Source organism: Takifugu rubripes, chromosome 10 (genome assembly GCF_901000725.2).
Source record: "Takifugu rubripes chromosome 10, fTakRub1.2, whole genome shotgun sequence".
In the NCBI taxonomy this organism is placed as follows: Eukaryota; Metazoa; Chordata; class Actinopteri; order Tetraodontiformes; family Tetraodontidae; genus Takifugu; species Takifugu rubripes.
Genome location: NC_042294.1, coordinates 10,893,906 through 10,915,648, shown reverse-complemented (window position 1 = coordinate 10,915,648; position 21,743 = coordinate 10,893,906). Strand labels below are relative to the sequence as shown.

General features: G+C 48.9%; 3 protein-coding genes and 1 long non-coding RNA gene across 4 annotated transcripts; 2 read left to right on the top strand and 2 right to left on the bottom strand.

Moving 5' to 3' along the window:
* Nucleotides 1-1,933: 1,933 nt before the first annotated feature.
* Nucleotides 1,934-7,725, top strand: LOC101061190 (E3 ubiquitin-protein ligase MSL2-like). Its single transcript, XM_003968156.3, has 3 exons — nt 1,934-3,226; nt 4,347-5,716; nt 5,800-7,725. Exons 1-3 carry the CDS (start codon nt 3,085-3,087, stop codon nt 6,097-6,099), a joined length of 1,812 nt encoding a protein of 603 aa, XP_003968205.2. The 5' UTR covers nt 1,934-3,084; the 3' UTR covers nt 6,100-7,725.
* LOC101061420 (tumor necrosis factor ligand superfamily member 10-like) lies at nt 7,573-11,883 on the bottom strand. Its single transcript, XM_003968157.3, has 6 exons — nt 11,692-11,883; nt 10,925-11,050; nt 9,177-9,222; nt 8,988-9,104; nt 8,672-8,916; nt 7,573-8,577 (listed from the first exon to the last, which is right to left on the bottom strand). Exons 1-6 carry the CDS (start codon nt 11,797-11,799, stop codon nt 8,368-8,370), a joined length of 852 nt encoding a protein of 283 aa, XP_003968206.1. The 5' UTR covers nt 11,800-11,883; the 3' UTR covers nt 7,573-8,367.
* Nucleotides 11,884-12,013: 130 nt separating this feature from the next.
* Nucleotides 12,014-17,292, top strand: LOC115251195 (uncharacterized). The gene is made up of 3 exons (XR_003889758.1): nt 12,014-12,219; nt 12,305-16,609; nt 16,882-17,292. It is a non-coding gene; the product is annotated as an uncharacterized lncRNA (long non-coding RNA).
* Nucleotides 17,293-17,403: 111 nt separating this feature from the next.
* Nucleotides 17,404-21,472, bottom strand: LOC101061646 (neutral cholesterol ester hydrolase 1-like). The gene is made up of 5 exons (XM_003968158.3): nt 20,754-21,472; nt 19,764-19,986; nt 19,617-19,686; nt 19,332-19,503; nt 17,404-19,259 (listed from the first exon to the last, which is right to left on the bottom strand). Exons 1-5 carry the CDS (start codon nt 21,033-21,035, stop codon nt 18,639-18,641), a joined length of 1,368 nt encoding a protein of 455 aa, XP_003968207.2. The 5' UTR covers nt 21,036-21,472; the 3' UTR covers nt 17,404-18,638.
* Nucleotides 21,473-21,743: the final 271 nt, after the last annotated feature.

Genomic DNA, 21,743 nt, shown 5'->3' with positions numbered 1-21,743 from the left:
TGACTAGTTTTGTTTTATTCTTACCCGCCGTATCTTTCTTTTGAGCCACCGAGCAGCTGGATCTACGCACCACTCTTTGTCGTCCTCAGTCATAATCCTGACCAACAACACAAATTATTCTCTTTAAACGTTTAAATGGGCTCATTTCAGCGACGACCAAAAGTAGCCAAAGGTAAACTTGAGGCTGGGTCAAAACACTGTTACCGGAAGGCATGGCGGTTGCAGTCCACTCGGGGCTTCTGTTCGTAGCACAGTTTGACTGTACCCGGGATCTTGCTGGTGCTGACTTTTGAACAGCAGGATAAACCAACAACAGGAACGTAGGTTTTCGCAGCAACAACTGAGATCGACAGGAATGCAACAAAATCGTTACTCCAGTGCTACATCACTCCTGGTTCAGAGGGAAGGGTGTTAAAAGGCAGGACAAGTAGGTTCTTCACAATACTTTTGAATTTCAACATGTCAGATGTGATATTTTATCTCTACCCAAGGTCAAATATGTCAAAGGAAAGCTCTCAAGAATCATCCAGCAGATGATGGTTAAAGGTACCTTCTAAGGGTGAAACCAGCACCGCTGCAGCCAGGATGATCACACAAACCAGGCGACCGGAACAGGAGTTCGTCCACATCTTCAGAGCGACTCTGGATCTCAGCAGGAAATGTTTCTCAGCAGGGTCTGAGCATAAACGAGGCCCTGAGGTGTGATCTTTTATGAGGAAAAAAGAGGAACTCTGACTGCCATGAGCAATATCGCTTCGATGGAAATAGCCATGCTAGAGTCATGCCACAACATGGACAGACAAACACGTGCAGGAGGTGAGACGGCCTGTCTGTCGTGTCCATTTATGTCCATGTTCTGCTGGAATATCCGGTGCAGGGTCCATCCCTGTCCGTGGTGATGCTGCTTCACTTTTCACCTAAATGACAGCATACTCGTATAAGGAATTTAATTGTCCTGTCAAACAGCTGAAACGTCATTTTGTTCACAAAGATCTGATAATTTTGTGCATTTGTATTCCATCAGTCTGGCTATAAACATGGCTGAGGTGTTGTATGTTGATTATTCCTTCCAGGTTTCATCAGGACATCCTCAATATGGTCTCAACATTCCCTTGGACAATCAGCTGATAACAGTTTAAAGAAAATAACTGATCAGGAATGCGCATATTATGTCACCACCTATTTTTTTCATGAATTAATCATTTTTAAAAATATAGCATTTATCATGCTCCTTTTTTCCCCAGTAAATAAAGGGGAATCACAAAACCTAACGTTACTCAGAGGGAAACTATGAATGATTCTCTTAGACCGGCTATTTATAGTTTCCTGGTTGCCGCCGTTATACTGACGTGAGACACTGCTCAAAATCCTAGAAAAGGAATTACTCAGATACACGGAATGTATCAGAAATACTCATGCTACTTTATTCCTCTCAGCAGATAGCTGTAATAGATTATAGAAACCAGAAGAAGATATCTGATTCACTATCGATGAGCTATTTGTATAGTAATCAGAACCCACGCCTACTGACTAACTGAAGCAATGTTTTGTTCCCCATTTTAGGTTACCACCACAACTAATCAGTTTATCACTTTATTTCTTTATTTTTGTAACTTTAATGACCGAGGCAAATTCCTGGAAATGACAGTTGTCTGAGATCATTCAATCACTCATTTTCCATTCGAGATTCATTAGTTTTCCATCTCAGTAACATTGACCTTTAATCTTTGAACTCCTCACACAAAGCTCTCAAATACATGTCTGTGACATGTTCCCTCTGTTTCTGACAATGTTCATGCGTGTGATGTAGTAGTTTATGTAGAGGGGTTGTTTTTGTATTGCCATGTGTTCATCATTTTTACTTTATTGTACTTTACGTGAACGTCATTGCTTTTTAAATGCCCGCCTTACGAGTTATCGCGAGACTTGAGCAACAGCGCCCCCTTACATGTGTGTAGGAAAACGACGGGAGTTATGAGCAACACTCGGTGGCTAACGACAACAACGCAGTCAAATTGGGATTTAAATCAATTTCTGTCTTCGCTGGTGCTGCAGACGTCTACCGAGGGCCGCGGGAGGAAATTAATTCTCCCGAACCCTGGATTTCCCCGCTTCATTCCCGCTGAGCCGAGAACGAGACCCCCGTTGATCGCGAGAAGAGGGCAGCGGCCTGCTTTTGGTAGCCGGCTTCCCGGAATAGCTGCGGCGGCCGCCACTATCACGCGAAGCCGGTGCTTCCCCTGGTTTATTTTTCTTCACGTCGATAGAAACGGCGGAGCTCAGCGCTGAAGCGTTCTAGTCCGGTGACCACCACCGCACCCTCGCAACTAAAATAGACTGTTTCAAATCATACAGCCGTCCGCGGTTCTGTCCAAGAGCTGCTCCCGAATCCGAGGCGGCCTGTTTTGTTTTCGGTCCACCTTGAATCTCCGCAAACAATAACACAATCATAACGAGCCAACCGGGGCTGCACCCCCGGGTGAGGCAGGAGCCCGGGAAGCCTCGGTGGGGAATAATAAACGCACTGTGTGATGCCAACTTTAGTATGGACGTGAAATCCCGGGATGAGCCTGTCTCTGGACTGTGGATTTATCCGGAGAAACCATTGGAAAACCGAATACTTAAGCCCCTGTTTGAATTTTGGAGCCGCCGCTAGTTAACCAGCTGCAAGTAGTATCAAGCCGATGGAAAGGGCGACCCACGATGCTTTATGTGATCCAAACTCAAGGATTTCATGAGAACAAACTACGCGGACGCTGAGTAAGCCGTGTTCATATGTATGACTGTGAATACGCTTTATTATAGCAGTCTGGGCACGTCGGGGATGGATTGGATGTGATCTGCAGCCGCAAATGCGACTTGGAAATGCTGCTTTTGTGTGTTTTATCGACGGCGGACTGAATTCTGTCTGTCCATCTATGCTCTCTTCCAAGCCACCAGACTCCTTAGAGAAAACCTGTGATTTGAAGACACAGAGCAGGGCAGCCGCGCAGACGTTTAGCTTGTTGTTTTACGTCGTGACGTTGGATTTTTAACATACATATTCTCATCTACCGGAGCCGGGCCGTGGGAAGGGCAGCTGAAATGAACCCGGTCAATGCGACTTCCCTGTATGTGTCTGCGAGCCGCTCGGTGCTGCAGTGTGACCCCAGAGACCCCCGAGCTCTCGCAGAACTCTGCAAGCTGCTGCCGTTTTTCCGCCAGTCCCTGTCGTGCCTGGTGTGCGGTGAGTGTGGATTCGATTTGTGCATTATTGTGACTATAAATTATTCTGTCGGGAGTTGGCAGCTGAGGCAGAACCGCTTAAAATGGTGCTTTCAAACACGGTGGGTATTTCCAGACACCCGGTCGCTGTCCGGCACGTTGTCAAAGACGTTCAACAATATAACTTTTTACTGGACCACCTATAGATTATCAATAGTTTAAAAAAAATGCAGCATTTAAATAGACACATTGGCAGCCTCAACTCAGGTGTACATTTTGACACGATGGGCATGTTTTCATGCTAAAGCTGTCCTCTCCGATGTGCAGTGAATGCGTCATTATTCTAAGCCCCACCCACCGTGACACACCCCCTCTGCGTGTTGCTTGGCAGCACAGGGGCGTCTTTCACCATCCCTAGTGTTTATTAACGAGCCTGCTATACGCGGCATTGCACAACAGAAAACCTACAGCTGTGGCCCAAGAAAGCAAAGACGTGTTTAACGTTTCAACGCGTGTCTTGTTTCTTTTTGCTGCGGTTATCGAGCTCGAAATAAACATCACGTTTGATTTATTGAACACACGTGCATAATTCATCATCACTCAGCCGCCGTGAGTGGATACTTGTGCGGATTTATATGTAGAAAAATCACATTGCTGTGTTTCCAAAGAGAGGCTTGTGATATTGATCGATTCCCCACCAATATTCAGTGAAGGCGAATCAATACACGGGCACTTTGTACATCAGAATAAATGTAGACATTTTGCAGCTGGTGATGGATTTATCAGATAGGCGGTATAGAATGGGTTTTTTGTTTTTCATGAATGCACCTTTTTGCAGCTGCACTCCCTAGCAACCAGCGTTGCTAAGGAAGCCCCTTCAAAGGGCAGTTGTCGCCCAGCCTGGCACACCGCCAGGCACCGCTTGGTTTACCAATATTAGCTGGAAGAATTTATTGAGAGATTTTTTTTTAAATAAATGTAGAAGCCGCATGTTTTAAATGTTTAGTTTTTGTTTCACCTTCTCATTTACAATGTCGAGGCTCCAGCGGATTTCAGAACCGACCAAGACCGTGCCGTCCGGGCTAACGTGTTGTGTACCTAATCCGCGGCCTCGGTGAAAGCTGTGTTTTTTGCCTTTTCAGGTAACCTGCTGCAGGACCCCATCGCTCCCACCGACTCATCATGTCAACATTACGTATGCCGGGGCTGTAAAGGTCAGAGGATGCAGCTAAAGCCGTCCTGTAGCTGGTGTAAGGACTATTCCCGCTTTGAAGAAAACAGGCAGCTTTCTTTGCTGGTCCACTGTTACAGGAAGCTCTGTCTTTACATCACTCAGTCACCGCTTGCTCCACATGTAGCCAGTGCTGCCAGCAACTCGCCAGACCTCCAGGCCATCCTCAGCGAGGGCCAGACACTGGCGGAGGGCGAGACAGAAGCAGAGGACGATTCCGAGTCTCTGAGCCCGCTGCAGCCCGCCTCCACCTCCACTGTGTGTCAGACTGATGATGTTCCTCTCACGAAGGAGCTCAAGGTGGAGGAGCCGGGCTCTATCAGCGTGAATGGGCTCCACGGCTGTAACGGCCTGGTCAGTTCGGACTCTTTGCAGCACATCACCATAGAAACGGGCGGGGGAATAGTGAAACAGGAGAGGTTTTCTGAGGAGATTCCTGTTTGCGTGAGTGTCACGGGCACCGGGGACGTCGGGCTCTGTGACATCAGCGCATTTGGGGATGACTTAAAACACGGCGGGGGTCCGTTGTTGTTAAGTGTCGAGGAGGTGCTCAGGACGCTGGAGACGGACGCCGAACCCGAGCCGTGCCCCCACGCAGACTGCCCGCCATCTATGCATCAGTCCAGCCTCAACGGGCCGCAATGCCCAACTGACTCTTCCCACCTCATTCCCTCCCTCCTAACCGGAAACAGCCCCCACCTCCTGCAGCCTCACACACAGCCCACATCGCATGCGCCCCCACAACCCTCCCCAGCGATACCTCACAATCCCCCCCGCTACCACCGAAAACGCTCTCACTCGGAAAGCGACAGTGAGAAGGTGCAGCCGCTCCCCATCTCCAGCCTGTTGCGAGGGCGCCCCCTTGGGGCCATCAGCTCCCCTCATAACCCCAACCCCACAGCCACCAGCAGACAGGAGCCTAAATACCCTGCAGCCACTCCCCAACCTCACCTGGCCCCCGTGCCAAATGGTGGCCCCCCTAAGGTTGGCAAGACCGTGCTTGTCTCCAACAAATCTCTGAAAAAGACTGTGGACCATCACGGGGCTCCCAAGAAGGCTTATACCAAAGCGAGGCAGGGGGCTCCGAAGGCACGTGCGCAACCTCGTGACAGAGTACCGTCACACCCTCATACTCACCCGCTGACCCACCCGCCGAGCCCCTCGAAACCACAGTACAAGAAGCCCGTGGAGAAAAAGGGCTGCAAGTGTGGACGGGCCACGCAGAATCCCTCCGTTCTGACCTGTAGGGGGCAGCGCTGCCCCTGTTACTCAAATAGGAAGGTAAGGAAAGTTGCTGATAGTCAAAGGGACCGTTTAACCAAGCGTAGAATGTTTTGTCCTCTGATCGTGGCTGTTTTGTTCAGGCGTGTCTGGACTGTATCTGCCGCGGGTGTCAGAACTCCTACATGGCCAACGGAGAGAAGAAACTGGAGGCCTTCGCTGTCCCCGAGAAAGCCCTGGAGCAGACTCGCCTCACGCTGGGCATCAACCTCACCAGTATCACGGCGGCCGCGCTCCGGGGTCCAGCCACCAGCTCCCCCGGGGGCACCCTTCTCAACGTCACCACGGCGACGGGGGCGCCGGTCACGGCCACCTTTTTGTCGGGCGCGGGACACGACAGCAGGGCCTTCGACGACTCACTGGAGATGCGGTTCGACTGCTGAGGTCCGTTAGCCGGTTCGCGGCGCACATTCCTCGCCCCGACAGCTCCTCCAGCCGGGGCGTGGCCGGGACCCGCGGGGGCAGAGCCAGAACAAGGCAGCTACAGTGACGGGCGCTAGTCCGCTAGCCGCCCGGAACTGCACCGTGCTTGTGGTCTTGCGTGCAAATGCAGAAAGGAAGCGGGAACAGAGAGGCGATGTAGCGTTACTGTATGTGCAGAGATTTCTTTTCAGTTTTGTCACCCGGGTCGTGTGTGGTGCGGCCCACGCGGGGAGGTCGGCCGCGGTCACACACCCGCCCGCGTGGGCGCACGTGTGCGTGGGCGTGTGAGCGTGTGAGGGGAGCGTTTGGAGGCGGATGGTATAATGGCAGGAACAGAGATGTCATTTTCATCAGAGACTGTTGTAATTTATATAAAACAGAACACATTTTGTACATGGAGCCATCTCTTTTCCATTAAAGAAGAAGTTTTATAAGTTAACGACCAATGAAAGCTGGTGCAGATGCGTTCAGCCAGAACATTTTTACACCTGCCGTTGAATTAAGAATACAATCAGAACAGTGAAACGGGACCAAACCCCCGCTGTTGGAGTGCACGACCGGCCCAAAGCCACACGTTTTTCCACGGAATCCATGACAAGCGAGGTATCTGCTCAGCTACACACCCCCCACCCGACACTAGGGGCACTTTTTTCAGGATTTAGAGACGATTAATTTGCCTTATCAGCAGGGGTGATTAGTTAAAGTCTGTGCTGTGTTCAAATGTTCTGGTCGACTGCCGTCTACGCCTCGTTTTTTTTTTTGTTTTTTTTATCTGGAAGCTACGTACATGCTGCTAAACACGACGTTGACTCGAGAAGAGCACACCTGTTCCGTTTGTTTTTCTTTCTGTTCATCATGTTAGAATCACGGCATCTGCAGTATTTATTGGACGTCTTGTAACAGCGGTCACATGTTGGGCTCCGGCTCTGCACACGGCTGCCCATCAAGTCTGTTCCAGGCTCCGGTTCTCTCCCAGTTCTGCTGCCGTCTCATTCTCGGTGTTTGTTTTTCAATGTCTCTAAATGTTGGGTTTTTTTTGTTCTCCCTCTGGGCATTTAAAGAAATGTAATATAACTGTAACATATTTCCACAAAAAAGAAAATGAGAAATCTACGAGTGCTGTGTGATTATTTTCCTTCTGGGTTGTTCCTGCAGTACCGAGGTTGACCACTAGAGGGCAGCGCCTGCTCTCGCCCTGTGGTTAGAGGCCACCGAAATGTTGATCTTTCCATTTTTCTGTGCAGTAAATTTCAGAACCTCTCCAAAGATCACCCGGTCCATTCTCGGAACCATGTCTGTGTGTTTTGCCGGTCTCAGGTCTGCAGATGCTGCCTGCAGGTGGATGTTCAGGCAGCGGGGGCTGCTTTTCAACATCTGGATCCTCTCTCAACTGGCCCAGTTTTCACGACAAATCTCATGCAGCCAGAAATTAAACAGTAAGTTCCAATAGTTTTATTTCAACTTTCTATATGAAGTTAATCAACTGGAGGCGTTTTGTTTTTTTAATTTACAACCTCAATCATGTATTCATGGAGGATTTAGACACAAATGACTTTCCTGTGTGGAGGGGAAATGAAGTGATTCTTCTGCAGGTCCAAAATTTGCAAAGTGAAAAAATATAAAATTCGACAGAATATTTACATCTTTGTAACAACAACAGAATAAAAACCCGGCGTTTACTGGAAAAACTTAAGCAGTTAACAAGATTTTCGATCGCTGCGCCGTCCTTCTCCTCTAGGGGGCAGTGTTCCGGACGGGGATTAAAACGCTCTGCGAAAGTGGAACTAATGGGAAAATAAAGTGAGAAAACCACTGAGTCCTTGTGGTGGCTCGTCGTTTATAATCGACTCCAGATCTGCATGGAACATCTTTCCTGGGATCTTTCTGAAGGGTTTCGACAGCTCAGCTGTGATTTGATTACGGTTTGATCTCAGAAAACACTCAAATTTTTCACCGCAGGATTATTTTTCCATCGGCGCGGAGCAGAATATTTAGGCGAAAGATGTGGCCGTGAAGAGAAATTGAAGATCAGCTAATGGATGCAGCCACAAATATCTTCTTTACCTTCAAAAACTGGTAAAAAAAAAAGATCCAATCCTTCCTTTGATGCGATTAGAACAGGTATTTTTCCTGGAGTCACAGCTGGATTCCATTGATGAATGACAGCAGTCTGTGTTTAAATGTTAGAAACATGGTCTGACCTGTCCGTTTGCCCCAGATCGACACACCTAGCTGACCAGAAACGCCCCAAAGAAGCTGCTCTTCTCGTCCATGTCCACAGCGGTGGCGTTGGTCACAGTCACAAAGAGGCGGTCGCCGCTCCCGAGCGGGAACAGCCCCCCCTGGTGGGCGGAGTGCAGAGAGAACTGGGATCCCCGGGACCAGCAGGAGGTTTGGCTTGTTTTCATCAGCAGGATTGGAACTGGGTAGGAGTTCACCTGGTGGCAAACAGACAGGTGAGTCTGGATGTTCCCACCAAATAAAGCATACGAACAAGTAAAGATCTAAGAGTTAAATGGAACAAATGCTCACCTTTTTATACACGTACTGCAGCAGCGGTCGCCCTCTGTCCCCCTCCACTTCCCCCTCCTCCTCCGTCTCCTCCAGCGAGTGCGTGTGTCTGAAGTAGGTCTGGGCGTAGACGTAGTAGAGGCCGGGCCACGGCACCACCAGCTCCCCGTCCACCAGCTGCACATCCTGCAGGAAGGCCAGACCTTTTTGCCCCTCCCACCACAGGATCTTCTGACCTTGAACGCGACGCCCGGCGGAGGCGGGAGCTGCAGAGCGAGGAAAACCAACATCAGGGCCCCGTAAAGCCCAGCGGAGATCCCCGGAGTTTAGAACTCACCTCTTCCCTCTCGGTCCAGCTGAGGCACAAAGCTGCCCGTGACGTGAGCCGCCACTTTGGGGCGAGGAGAACCTCGGTCCACCATCACGAGGGAGGGCAAAACCCGCGACACTTCATCTGGAGGCGAGAAGCCCGGTCGGAAATGGGGAGACTGAATCCCAAATCTAAAGTCCAAATCTGACATCTCACCTCTTACTGCAGAGGAGATCTGCCTCTGGAACCGCTCTGACAAAGACTGCGGGACCAAGAGCAGAGAATGTTAATCCTGCCATCAAACGCGTGAGAACCGCTTTCGTTAGCCGAAGCCCATGTTTACGTCAGTTCACTTTGTTTCCAGGCACTTAAATATAATTGGCTGTAAAAAACAGACATTCTGAGCCGGGAGGAAGCGGATTATAAAAGAAGGCGTTCGATAGATAACAAATATCGTATGTTTGACTGGGATTAGTTCTCTGTTGTTGCCCGGATGGGCTGCAAAGATTAACGATTCCCATTTAAAGTTCTGCTTTTACAGCTTCAGTAATGACCCAAAGATCTGCGACAGGAGTAAACAAATTTATGGGCTGGATTTAGTGTACCTGCATTCAATCAGCGCAGCTGGAAGTCATGACTAAACGTTGCATCTGGATGATTTCAGGAGGTCATTTTGGCTAACAAATTGACACATTTATCTGTGGATTTAATACATCTGCATCACAGATCAAGAAGAATTAACGTTCGGGCCAAACTAAAGCTTTTCTACCCATTATTTCTGCAATCGTTTGGGGTTGAAAACAGTCAGGAATGATGACACGGGCTTCTGAGTGGGAAGAAGAAATCAGAGTAAAATTTCCTGGGCTCTCGATACCCGGAACATTCTGAGGTTGACAAAAAAAAATTTGTAAATGTAAGTCGATCGAGCTTGGTGCGTGTGTGTGTGTGCGTGCGTGCGTGCGTGCGTGTGTGTGTGTGTGTGTGTGTGAGAGCAGGTAAAGGCATTCCAGCCCTAATGAAACCACACAAGATCACATCTCTTCTTCAGCTATAAAGGAGTTCTTTGTTTGCAGCCGATCAGCATTTTTCTCCTGTTCAGATCTGAGGTCAGCCGTACAGGAGACCAGCAATAATCTGGATTTTAGAAATCCCAAATAACACATTTTTTCACTTAAATTTTAAATTTGACCATTAAAATTTTTCCGTTTAATGTCATTAAATTTAATTGAAAGTTCAAAAGGTTTTCAAGCGTAACTTTAAAGTTTTTCTTGTGATTTATGCTGTAGAAAAGAACAATTTTAAATAATTTTTTTTTTTTTAAAAACAGCGTTATTTTTAGACATTTGAATGTCGGGTTGCATTGTGGGTAATGTAGGCTCCACCAGCCAACCTGCCGCACCTGTCGATCCAGCAGATCACCGTTTACAGCCTGTTCCAGTCTGTCTGATTTCTCTGCTCACAACAAGTGGAAAGTCAAAAGTCCGAAGCTCAAGTTTAACTGGGGCGGCTGTCGACGAATTAGCCAGTTAAATTAATTCTTAAAGCATCTTTATCGGACGTCAGTAGCTGTGAATGGTCGGTTGCTCTCGATTAAACTCTCCGGTTAATCCGAGCAGAGTTTGTTTCCTGGTCGGTCTACATTCTTGTTTTCAGTCCTTTTCCTTGAACTTTCCACCACGGCCACAAAAATGCAGCTCTAAAAGTGAAATAACGCCGTTTGTCATCTGTTGGCTGCGGTGCGTGTGTGTGTGTGCGTGTGTGTGTGTGTGCGCGCGCACACGTGTGTTCTCTAAACTCCAGTGGGTGGGGAGATTCTGATCCAGCGCAGATCAGAGTTCAGGGCCAAATAATCAGTCATTAATACTGATCGACGAAGGCTGAAACCGCTTCATGGGTGGTTCCGTGTCAGACCAGGTCCAGACTGTTGGGTTGCAGAACTTTGCAGAACTTTGAGGGGACGTTACCTTCTCGATGAGCAGGTGAAGCTGCTGAGTGACCTGCCAGCAGGGACCACCCCGTTCGGCCGTGACGCCCTGCAGCTCGACCCCCGTCAGGCAAGAAACGCTGCTCCTCGCGAACAACTCTGTAATCTGGACCAAGACAGAAGAAAAGGAGGAGAGCCTCGCTGGGTCACGGTTCCGGAGGTAAACCGCGTGCGTGTGCATTTAAACACCCACCAAATCAGTGTCAGGAGGCTTTTTAGTGCTTGTTTAACTCGGTTTCCTCCTCTACAGGTGTTTTGGACTCCACTGTTTATATTAGCTTGTTAGCACACAGGTGTTAAAGTTCTCTTCCCTGATTCTTAATTGCGTGGATGGGAAAAAAAAAAAAATCCAATATCATCAATGACAATTCTAGATATGAAGCGCGTGATCGGCGCGCATCAACTACCAGTAAATTCTATTTCCTCCTCAGCTGATTTGGTTTGAAGATCGGCTCCCGTAAACACGGCCTGCGCGTCAGGCTGGACCGGATCCAGGTGAGCTAAAGCCCAGGACGCGCACAGGCACGCACACGGATCGCTGCCTGATAATTACAGCTCATCATAATAAAACGCGCGCCGAGATGCAGAAGAAACGAAAGTCAGCGTGTGTCGATTTGAGGCTTTGAAAGCTACTCTGCGGTTGGTCGCCCCCCCCCCCCCCCCGGTCCAACAGAGGAATCTGTCAGAGATCCTGGAGGACCTTGCGCGCGCTGCGTCTCCGGTTCCGAACCCACATCGCGACCTTACCGAGTTGAGCGCGGCGCTGAAGTGCAGCACGGTGATGGTGACGACCACAGTCTGCAGCAGCACCGCCAGCAGCAGCAGGACCCCGAGCCTCGGACCGGAGCCCGTCATGACGACAGCGCCGCCGTCCCGCACCCGACCGACGTCTCGTCCCCGCGCCCTGACTTCCAGAACTGAAACAATGGCAGAGAGAGAGGAGTCCTCGACTTTTACCCTCCCCGCAGCCGGGGGGGCGGGGGGGGAGGAGGAGGAGGAGGAGGCGGGCCCGGACAACAAGAGCGAGCACCTCTCCCCTCTGATTTTCTCCTGGAGACTTTATTGTTTCATTCCTGCGCTGGAAAAACACTGATAGGCCCAGTTTATTGTGGAAGTTCCGTATCTGCGCGGCGGATCTACCCTCACGGTGAAAACATGTTGTACCTCACAAGTCTGCGCGCTGGCACGCACGGCCCTCCCGGTGCCTCTCAGAGTCTCCTCGGGACTTTAAATAAACTCAAGTCTGACATAAATCCACAATCCGAAAAACTCCAGGTGGAATAAATGACACTTCCACTGTCGCTCAGCTTGTCCCCGAAGGTCTTTGGTTCTTTATTTCTTATTATTTCTCTGTGTGCAGGCATGTAGCCGCGTCCATCTCCATGAACCACCGTTCACTCCCAGTCTGGAGGCAGCTGGAACCATTACCGCGCCACCACTGAGCCAGAGCGAGGAACCCCCCAGGGGACAGGTCACCAGTTCACCTCGGGGTAGACACACACAGGAAGAATGACCTTCATGGAGCAACAGGAGTGATGTCAGGCGGCCCCCTGAAGGCCCGGTTCGTCACTACCAGGATCCAAAGGTCAGATTATTGCTAATGTTTTGATAACGAGGCGTCTACGGGTCGGAAATGGACACATTTGTTGGTTGTTTTGGATGGCGTTAAGAAAGTGGCGGATGAATCGGCGCTGGGCCCGTGCGCTCCTTCGCTCAGCCGGTGCTGTCCGCGCCCTGCTGGGCGGCGTGTTGGACCGGGCCTATGAACGGACCTCCGTCTCCTCCGCTTGTTCTTGCATCTGCAACATCTGGCCTCAATCTGCCTGCTACGCCCCAGCGTCCCCCGGGAGGATCCGGTGCGCGGCGCCGCTGCGCACCGGAGCTGCTGGGGGTAACGGAGCTCTCCGTGTGGGACAAAGCCGACGCGCACGTCCGGGGCACGAGCATCCTCACAGACAAACCTAAATATCCTTAGGTTCCACCCCCCCGGCAGCCTAATGAGAAGCTCTATTTTAACTTTCTGAGGCTTTTCTTTGTCTTTTGCTGTGTTTCTACAGGCTTTTTCTGAACGTTGGCCTAAATTTGATACGACCAAAACTGACTGACTCCCCCGCAGCCCCCCCCCCCCCACCCCCCCTCGCTCCACAGTGGCCCTCCAAACTGCTCCCATTTCTGACGTTTCTTAACTCCCTAATTCTTTTCATATCTGTCCTTCTCTTTTCTCGTCTTTGCTGGCCACAAAGCACTTTTTTTTTAGTTTGAGAAAGCGTGTGTGCGTGGAATGAAAGTTACCACAGGATCAGTCAGCGATTACGCCATCCAACATGTAGATGTTTTACAGGAGTAATTAACGTTCCGGGGGTTGTTTGACAATTCCGAAATCATCATAAATGTCAGGTTTGTGTTGAGAAGAAGAAGCAGGAAAGGTTCTGGACTCAGCTGGTGTCAGTTACCCCTTTCTATCATCGCTGTCAAAACACTGGAAATAAAAAAGCAATAAATCGCAATTAACAATAAAACGTTGGTCAGTTAAGACTTATAGATGTGTGGATTAGTCTACGCATTACTCAGGAAGGAAGAGCAAAGTGGGGAGTCGCGCTCTAAATTAAAGGCAACCTCTGTGAGTGCTCATCCAGGCAGGTACACGTGCGTGTGCGTGCGCACGTGCATGTGCGTGCACACGCACACACACTCAGTGGAAAAGTTGCTTGTAGGCTGAATGGAAACCTGTCAGGATTCACCTTTCTTTTGGGTCCAACACCAGTTGTCAGGTAAATCTCTTGGGCACTTTGAAGCTGTTAGATCTGTTTTCTTGCACTGGTTTAACTGGACGTGGTCATGTGATATCTGGATCTTCTCCAGTTCCTCTCAGCTCCAAACATCTCCGACGCATTGATGGGTGAACAGATGCTGCCCAGTTCGTTAGAATTCCTGGGATGCTTCGTGAACATCTCCTCCATTTTGTTGTGTTTCCCAGTATGAACTGGGACCCCCAGAACTCTTAACCAACGTATATTTGAAAGAAAAGCCAGGCTAAGGTGGGTAAATGAAGGCCTTGACATTTCTCATGTGTCCGACCGCCCAGTTCAACACTCGCCACTGACTCTCCTGCCCCTGTACACCCCCGTCATCACTGATCCCCTAAACTAATTTGATTATAACGTAAAATTTGGTGGTAACGTAAAATTCCGAGATGCCCCAGAGTACCTGGGATGTGTCATTGGCAGAATTTGGTGCCTCAAAGAAAGTTGAAAACATGTCCAGATGGTCCACGTTCAGCTGGTATAAATTTCTGGTTAAGGGGTCCTGGAATGCATCTTTAGATCAGCTCATATAATGTTGATGGGATATGATGTGGAAAATCCTGGAGTGAGACAAGAGAAAATGTGGATTAATAGATGCACGACTAGCTGAAGTGCCTTTAAAGTTATAGACATCTCAAAATAACAAATACACAGTCCTGACACCCAGAGGCCATAAGAAACCAATTTTATGAATAGATTTCAGCTTTTCAGGCTGTGAGAGGAGTTGCTGGTTTTGATAGTCGGAGGTCATCTGCTACGTTTTTGCATCGTCATCATGCGTTAGACTAAACTTTGAGTTTCCCAGAAATCCCCTCTGCAAGCGGTTCAGTCTTACAAATATGAGAGAATCGCTGTTTTTTAAGATTAAAAAGTCTTTTATACATATCTTTATGTATTTTATAAATAGATTCAGGTTATCAACGATTCTCAAAATTATATCAAAAGTATCAATGTGTGTGTGTGTGTTCTTGTACTGGCTACATATACAAAAATACTAATTCTACTAGCAAAGTGGGGACATTTTGGGTGGTCCTCACAACCTCAAAGGGTGGCTTGAGGGTTAAGACATGGTTTAAAGGTCAAATTTAGGATTGGGTTTAGGTTAGGGTCAGGGTTAGGGGGTTATTTGTAACGGTCATGGTTAGCGTAAAGAGCTGGTAAACAAGTCCTGCTAAAGATAGAAGAGCAAGAATGTGTGTGTGTGTGTATGATTCAGAAGTGTCCTTGATGATTTGAGGCCCACGTTATTTTTTCTCTCTTCACTAATCTTTTCTCTGTCCTCCCTCCATCTTGCAATCTCGCCTCCCATGCTCCCTCCTCTCCACTTCCCTCCAAATTGCTGTCGCCCTCCCTCGTTTCTCCCCCGTCCCCTCCCTCCCTCCCTCCCTCCCTCCCTCCCTCGCTCGCTCGCTGGCTGTCAGGAAGAACTGAACAATATGACCTTTAATCACGATGGTAACATGAATTCCCCCGTGCCCAGGCTTTTCTTCCAAGTTCTCACCGATTTGTTTTCGCTCCCGGCTCCTCTGTTTTCGTTAGAAATGATCATCTCGGCACCAGGTGATTAACGAGCCGTTCTGGAGTCGGGGGGAGGAAGTCGGGCCTCCACGGGGTCGTGCACAGCCACACATGTTTAATACACCCTCGCCGTCACATTGCTGTGTTTGTCTCCTCTGGTGTTGCAGACGCACCTGATGTTTTCCTTAAATCAGCGACCAGCAGAAGTTTCTCTGGGTTCTGGGCAACATTGTGAGCTTTTTACCCCCCCCAGTGTTCGCTCGGCCGCGTCTGCTCACCACCTTCACACAACCACGCACCGTAGCCCCTCTAATTCTTCCTCCTTCCATGTTCGCTGCTCTACAGTTGGTGTCCAGATTGGTGGTGATGTATTTTAGTCATCAGCCACACGTCTCTGAACCAGACATTCTTTAGCAAGGAGGAGAAAAAAAAAAACCCAGGACTTGAAATTTTTGGTTCAGGCAGAAAAAAAAAATCTACTTGAGGTTCTTCTCAAAGTGATTTAGTGTTTTTACAAAGTTCTGGAAAGGCTAAAGTAGGACTTAACATCTCATGAAAAAACAATGTATGAAGCTGCAACAGCAACCGAACGTTAGGAGTTTTCTCATTTTTAAGCTAGCTACTAACTGCTGCTAGCTGCCGCTAAATTCCTCAGATGTTTATCAGCTTTTGCCTGTTTAATGGACAATTGATGATGAGTAATTAAAGTAGCGATTGTCTGTTCTGTCATCGGCGTGTTGGTGCTGTTTCTCCAGAACCTCTGTCAAACTGTCCTGAAGGGGAAAAAGTCTTCTGCCGACACTTTATCGTTGTTGTGTTGTTGTTGGCGTTCCTGCATGTTTCTTTCTGTCTGATCAACATCAACAACGCACTGTAATGTCCGGCAGCTGTGAGCAGCTCTTCTGCTTCTTTTGTGTAACGACCCCTTTATTTTGTCCATATGCTGCCGTGTTTTGGCGAGCGATGGTCTTCGCTGTCTCTCAGCTGTCGGAACCGCTAAAACGCGGCTGTTTTGATGCGCACTCGTTATCGGTTGAGTCCAGTCTTCACACGGACACAGCAGGTTCCTGTTCCTGCTCGGGGGAGGAAACGGGCGCGATTGCTGCACCTTTCTCGGTGTTGGCTTTGATGTAGACAAACATGAAAGTCGTGTCTTTGTTTCATCTCCTCGGATCCGCGAGCGCCGTCTTTGATGAAGTGACCCAAAGTTTGAAGCCTCGTTTGTCGGCGGTCCAACTCGATCGGCTGGACTCAGTCGATCCGAACCAGGTGGATCGGTGGTGATAAAAGGGAATCCAGTCCGAGCCTGTGCTCACCGGAGGGGGCGTGGCTTATCCTAACAGGTGATTTCTCTCCTGTCTCCGTTCTACATCACTTTTGATGTAATTCTGACTTTAAAGGAAACACGCCCATAAATAATTCTAAGAGGCTTTTCCAGATTCTATTTTTCTCAGACATGTGGGCTTCTCAGGCTGTTTTATTTGTAGCATGTTCTCGTCTTGTAACGAGTTCTGCTTTTAATCTCTGGACGCTGAGCATGCTGGGAAAAAGCTCTCCGCTCCACACGGGATTGAGCCGTCATAAAAAACTGATTGTACCCCTTTTGATTTTTGAGGGCCGCCTCACTGCTCCTCCGCCCACGCGCTCTTGATAATGGAGTCCCGACGGGCAGCGTGCCCCAGAACGTGGCCCCGGGGGCCCTCACAGGCGGCCACGCCAGCCCCACCCTGCAGGTACTGACAGGCCCAGACGCTGAAAACCAGCCTGTCGGGAGAATCGTGCGCTGACAGGCGTGACAAACATCTGACGGCTTCTCTACCCAGGCCGAAGAGAGGAAGAGGAGGAACTCTTTGATATTCAGCAACACAGATGGAGTTTGATACCACAGGACCACAAATCCAGGCCGTAAATTCAGCCCCACGACCAACTCTGAGGATGTAGAGGAACGCACGTGTAAATCATCCTCAGACAACAACATCAAGTTTAATGATCCTCATGTGAGAGTCGGACTCGCAGCTCTGAGGAGTGATGTCTCAATTCTCCTGCTCATTTAGAGCCGCGCTCGTGCAGGAAGCGGTGGCGCCACCTCCCGAGGACGTCCGTTCCCAGGATGCACCACAACGGACACGCTTACGTTTGGGCAGAACGGATGATTTTTATTGAGAAAAGGGACGGGATTCATTTCAGTAGTCACAATTAAAGCTTTTTTTGGGGGGGGATAAAGTCAGCAAACGTTCAGATTACATATGCTGAACATCATCCCTGACAGATATGAAGAAAGATAAAGACATCAGCTGTGTTTCATTCCATAAATAAATAAATAAATCACAAAATAGTGTATGGGGGGGGTTAAAACGACATAATGTCAAAAACCTTAAGCCCTCGGTCATTTTCAGAACCGGATACTAACACTAATAATAATAATATATAAATGACGATGTTTTGTATCGAAATAATGCTGAGAATCTTTTTGGTGTAAAAGCAAATGAACCGATTTCCACACGTTAATAAAATCAGATTAATAAAACCTTTAAACTACACACGCCTGGTTATTTATTCCTGCCTTTGCGGAGCTGGATTTTAAAGCTAATTCCTAACGTTCGACATTCACATTTCACCACATTTCACTCAAAACTGACAGAAAACCAGACTTTGTCTTCGCGTGTCGATGATGACAAATGACTTTAAGAGGACCACACGCTGCGTTTCTGCTGACGCTCGCCTTCGCTGGCTCAGAGCGGGGGGGGGGGGGAACCCGATAGTCCATCGAGGGTCCCGTCTCTCGCAGTTCTCGACTAAAGTGTCATGGAAACGGCCGCAGCGCTGCCGTCATCAGCATGAGGACTTCCAGAGGGTGAAGGATCCTCTCACATGTTCGTGATTGCACAATCAGTTCAGTGAGTGTACACAGATGTGAACTCTGGCATACTTTCACCACACACACACACACACACACACACACACACACACACACACACACACACACACACACAGTAACCTTGAGTGGTTCAGTGCATTAGATTATTCCCGACATTCTCCCAACAGTTGTGATTTACATGTTGTGGTTACGCTGAATTTACATCATTAAATCCTTGTCAGTCATGATTTTTTGACTTCTAACCTGTTTATTACACTATAAATGTGCTGTTTGTACGTTTGGTCATGTTGGGTAACTCGCAAAAAACCCCCGCCTAAAATGAAATATTTTAAAACCCCTTTGGATTTTCTTTCTTCAGATTTGACTAAACTGAAGTTTAATCTCTAAAAAGCTGAACTTGTTTGTGAATTCCTGGTTCTGTGGGGACCCCGTCTGCTCACACTCTTTTACCGTGTGTGTTTTTTGTCGGGTCTGTGATTGGACCTCTGAGCCGTTTACAGGTTCTGGTCCAGCCAGCTGATGTAGTTGTTCATGCTCCGCTGCCCGACGCTCGACATCATCGGCAGGAATGAGAACACCATGCAGCCGTGGAACCCGTCCTCGTAGTGGTCGCTTGTTGCCGTGACGCCGGCGTCCTGCAGCCGCCTGACGTACATCAACCCGTCGTCCCTCAACACGTCAAACTCGCAAGTCATCACGTACGCCGTGGGCGTCCGCCTCAGAACCGCCTGATCCGCCAGCAGCGGCGCCGCCCTCACGTCCATGAGATGCGGCACGGCGTCCATCACCTCTGGCGACCCTCTCGCTTTGACCACGGGCCGAAAGTGCTTCCTTTTTTCTGACGACAGCAGAGCGGTCCAGTCCACCTTGGAGCGCGTGTCGGCGCTGATGACCCGCTGGTCCAGAGAGCTGTGGTTGTTAGTGAGGAGGAGGGGTTCGAGAGAGGAGTCGGCGCCCAGGTACTGCAGCCAGAATCGGGCCATGAAGGGTCTGTAGAGGATGGGAACAGCCTGGTTCTGCTGATAGGAGGCCGTGTGAAAGTCCAGCGCCTGCAGCACCGGATAAATCAGGGCCTGGAGCTTGAACTTGACAGGCAGACTGTCATCTGAGCTGAGCTGTGGACACAGTCGGGTTTTAGCCTGTGTGTGTGTGTGTGTGTGTGTGTGTGTGTGTGTTTCAGTTTTTACCTCCTGAGCCACGGCAGCAGCCAGGTTTCCCCCAGCACTGTCTCCGGACACACACACTCTGTTGGGATCAATCCGGTAGCGGTGTAAAACCTCAGGGGTCAGGAAGGCCCGTGACGCCGCCAACGCATCATAGTACTGATCTGGGAACACCGCGTCCGGAGCCAGCCTGTAACTATGGCAACGAAACACCAGAGGGAAGCGGTTATCGGTCTCCGAACGTGGTCGTAAACCGCAGAGGTGTCCGGATGTGGAGAGGAATTCTGACAAAATCTCGGAAGAACTTACTCAACAGACATCACCACGGAGTCCAGGTCCTTCGCCATTTTCCGACACAGAAGGTCATATGAGCGCATCCCTACAGGTACAAATCGGGTCGTTTCCATTGTGATATTTTTATGAGTGGCCTGTAGGTGGCGCTGAAGTGGGACTCACGTGCACTGCCGAGGGCCCATCCTCCACCGTGGAAGTACACGATCCCTCTCTTCAGCTGGCTCCCCCCCAGCGGATGAAAGACCCTGGTGGGAACGCCGCCAAGCGTGGAGTCAGCCACCTGCACGGCGTCACAGGAGTGGGCCTCGATCTCCTCCACCCAGGACACGACCCAGTTCAGCAGGTGGATCCGGTGGCACACGCCCAGCGCATGAGCAGCATCGCTCTGAACACACGAACGAGGCGCGTTTGTTTTCACGGGGAGGAGGAACCAGAAGTTTAATATCTTCTCCATGGATCAAAAAACAAAAACAGCCTCCTCAGAGCGCGAACAACAGGTCCTCGTCAGCACAAGGTCACGGGGTCGTTCTGGAGGCCTGTTTGTACACGTCTGGGGAGGATTGACTGTGTTAAACACCTGTCCTGCCGAGCAAGTGTGCTGAAAAACCTGCTGGGCCGCACTCGTGCAACATGTTCAACATGTATAGGCGCAGCACGTGATCACGGGCAAGGCCAAACAGTGACGAACAAAGGTCATCAGACTTATATTTTTATAAGCACACACGCACGGCCATGACAAAACTGTAGACATAGATGGATAGATATAGATGGATAGAAGTCAGAACACCAACATTCCACCTGAAGAGGCTGATCCTGTTTAGCAGGAACCGTCGAATTAACTGTGTGCATTGTATCTAACTTTCTATTTAATGTCAGATTCCAGGGATATATCACCGAAAATCTCCCCGTGAAGCCAACCAATATTTTATACTTGGTCAAACTGGCCTTCCTTTAATCGACCATTCCAAGTTTCTTTTTTCCCCACTTTATTGTTGCCACACAGTAAGTTGACATGAATAGTATCTTCTATTCTATTCTACATTCACGGATTCAATCATCATCGCTGTTATTCTACGCTCAGGTCCCGCTCCTGTCATTTCCCGACCCCTCCAGCCTCACATCAACCTGCCCCCGGTGCATCCTCGCTCTCACCGCCTGCATGAAGCTCCTGAACAGCGCATCCAGCAGCATCAGCTTCCACGGCTCGCTGACTCCGCTCGGCAGCGGCAGGTAGACGTAATAGGCGGCCGCCGACAGCAGCACGGCTCCGGCCAACAGGAGCCTCATCGCAACGGAGGGAGCTGTCAACGGCTCATGTGGGTTCAGCCCGACCCGGTGGGAGCGTTGGTGTGTTCGCCAAGGAGCGACGAAACTCAGAGGAATGACCTCGGTTTCAAAATAAGACGCCAGGCTTTGCGTTCGCGTCCTTTTCATTGCGGCGACGGCGGTAAGCGTCGAATACAGATCTTATTTTGAAAATGTATTTCAGGAAGCAGCGTTTCCATTGTATAAGCTGAGTGTTGATGGGAAATGTAGTCGTTTATTTGACTTGTCGCTCAAAACCCATTTGCGATATTGATAGAATAGTGCAATAGTAATGTTGGTAATTTGTTTAAAAAAAAAAAGCAAAATGTGGAAGAAACTCAAAACCACTTAGTTTATTAATTTTTAATTCGACTTTTTAAATTCCTGCAACCTCTACTCTTGTTATAGTTACATTCATATCATTTTTGACATATAACTTATTATTTCTCATATCAAATTACACCATTTGTTTCACAGCTTATAATTGTAATTTGTTTTAATTGTTTGCTTTTTTAAAATAATAAAATCCCGGACCTGTGCTGTGCTAATTAAACAACCCCTCCTTACCTGCACACCTACACGTGTTGTGTTTTCACTGTATAAGCATAAACATTCGTTCGTTTATGTCTGAAAGCTCGGTAAATACCTATTGAGTAAGTACAATTTCAACATTGCTTTATTTTATCTTATTTAACATTTATAAGTATACATTTTAAGCGCTAATAATTGCTGGCGTGAACTAACTACTCCCGTCCGCTAAAGCAAACATGCTGACTTATTCAGGAATTATACATCTATTATTTTACAGAAGAAGAAGAGAAAAAAGAAGAAGAAGAA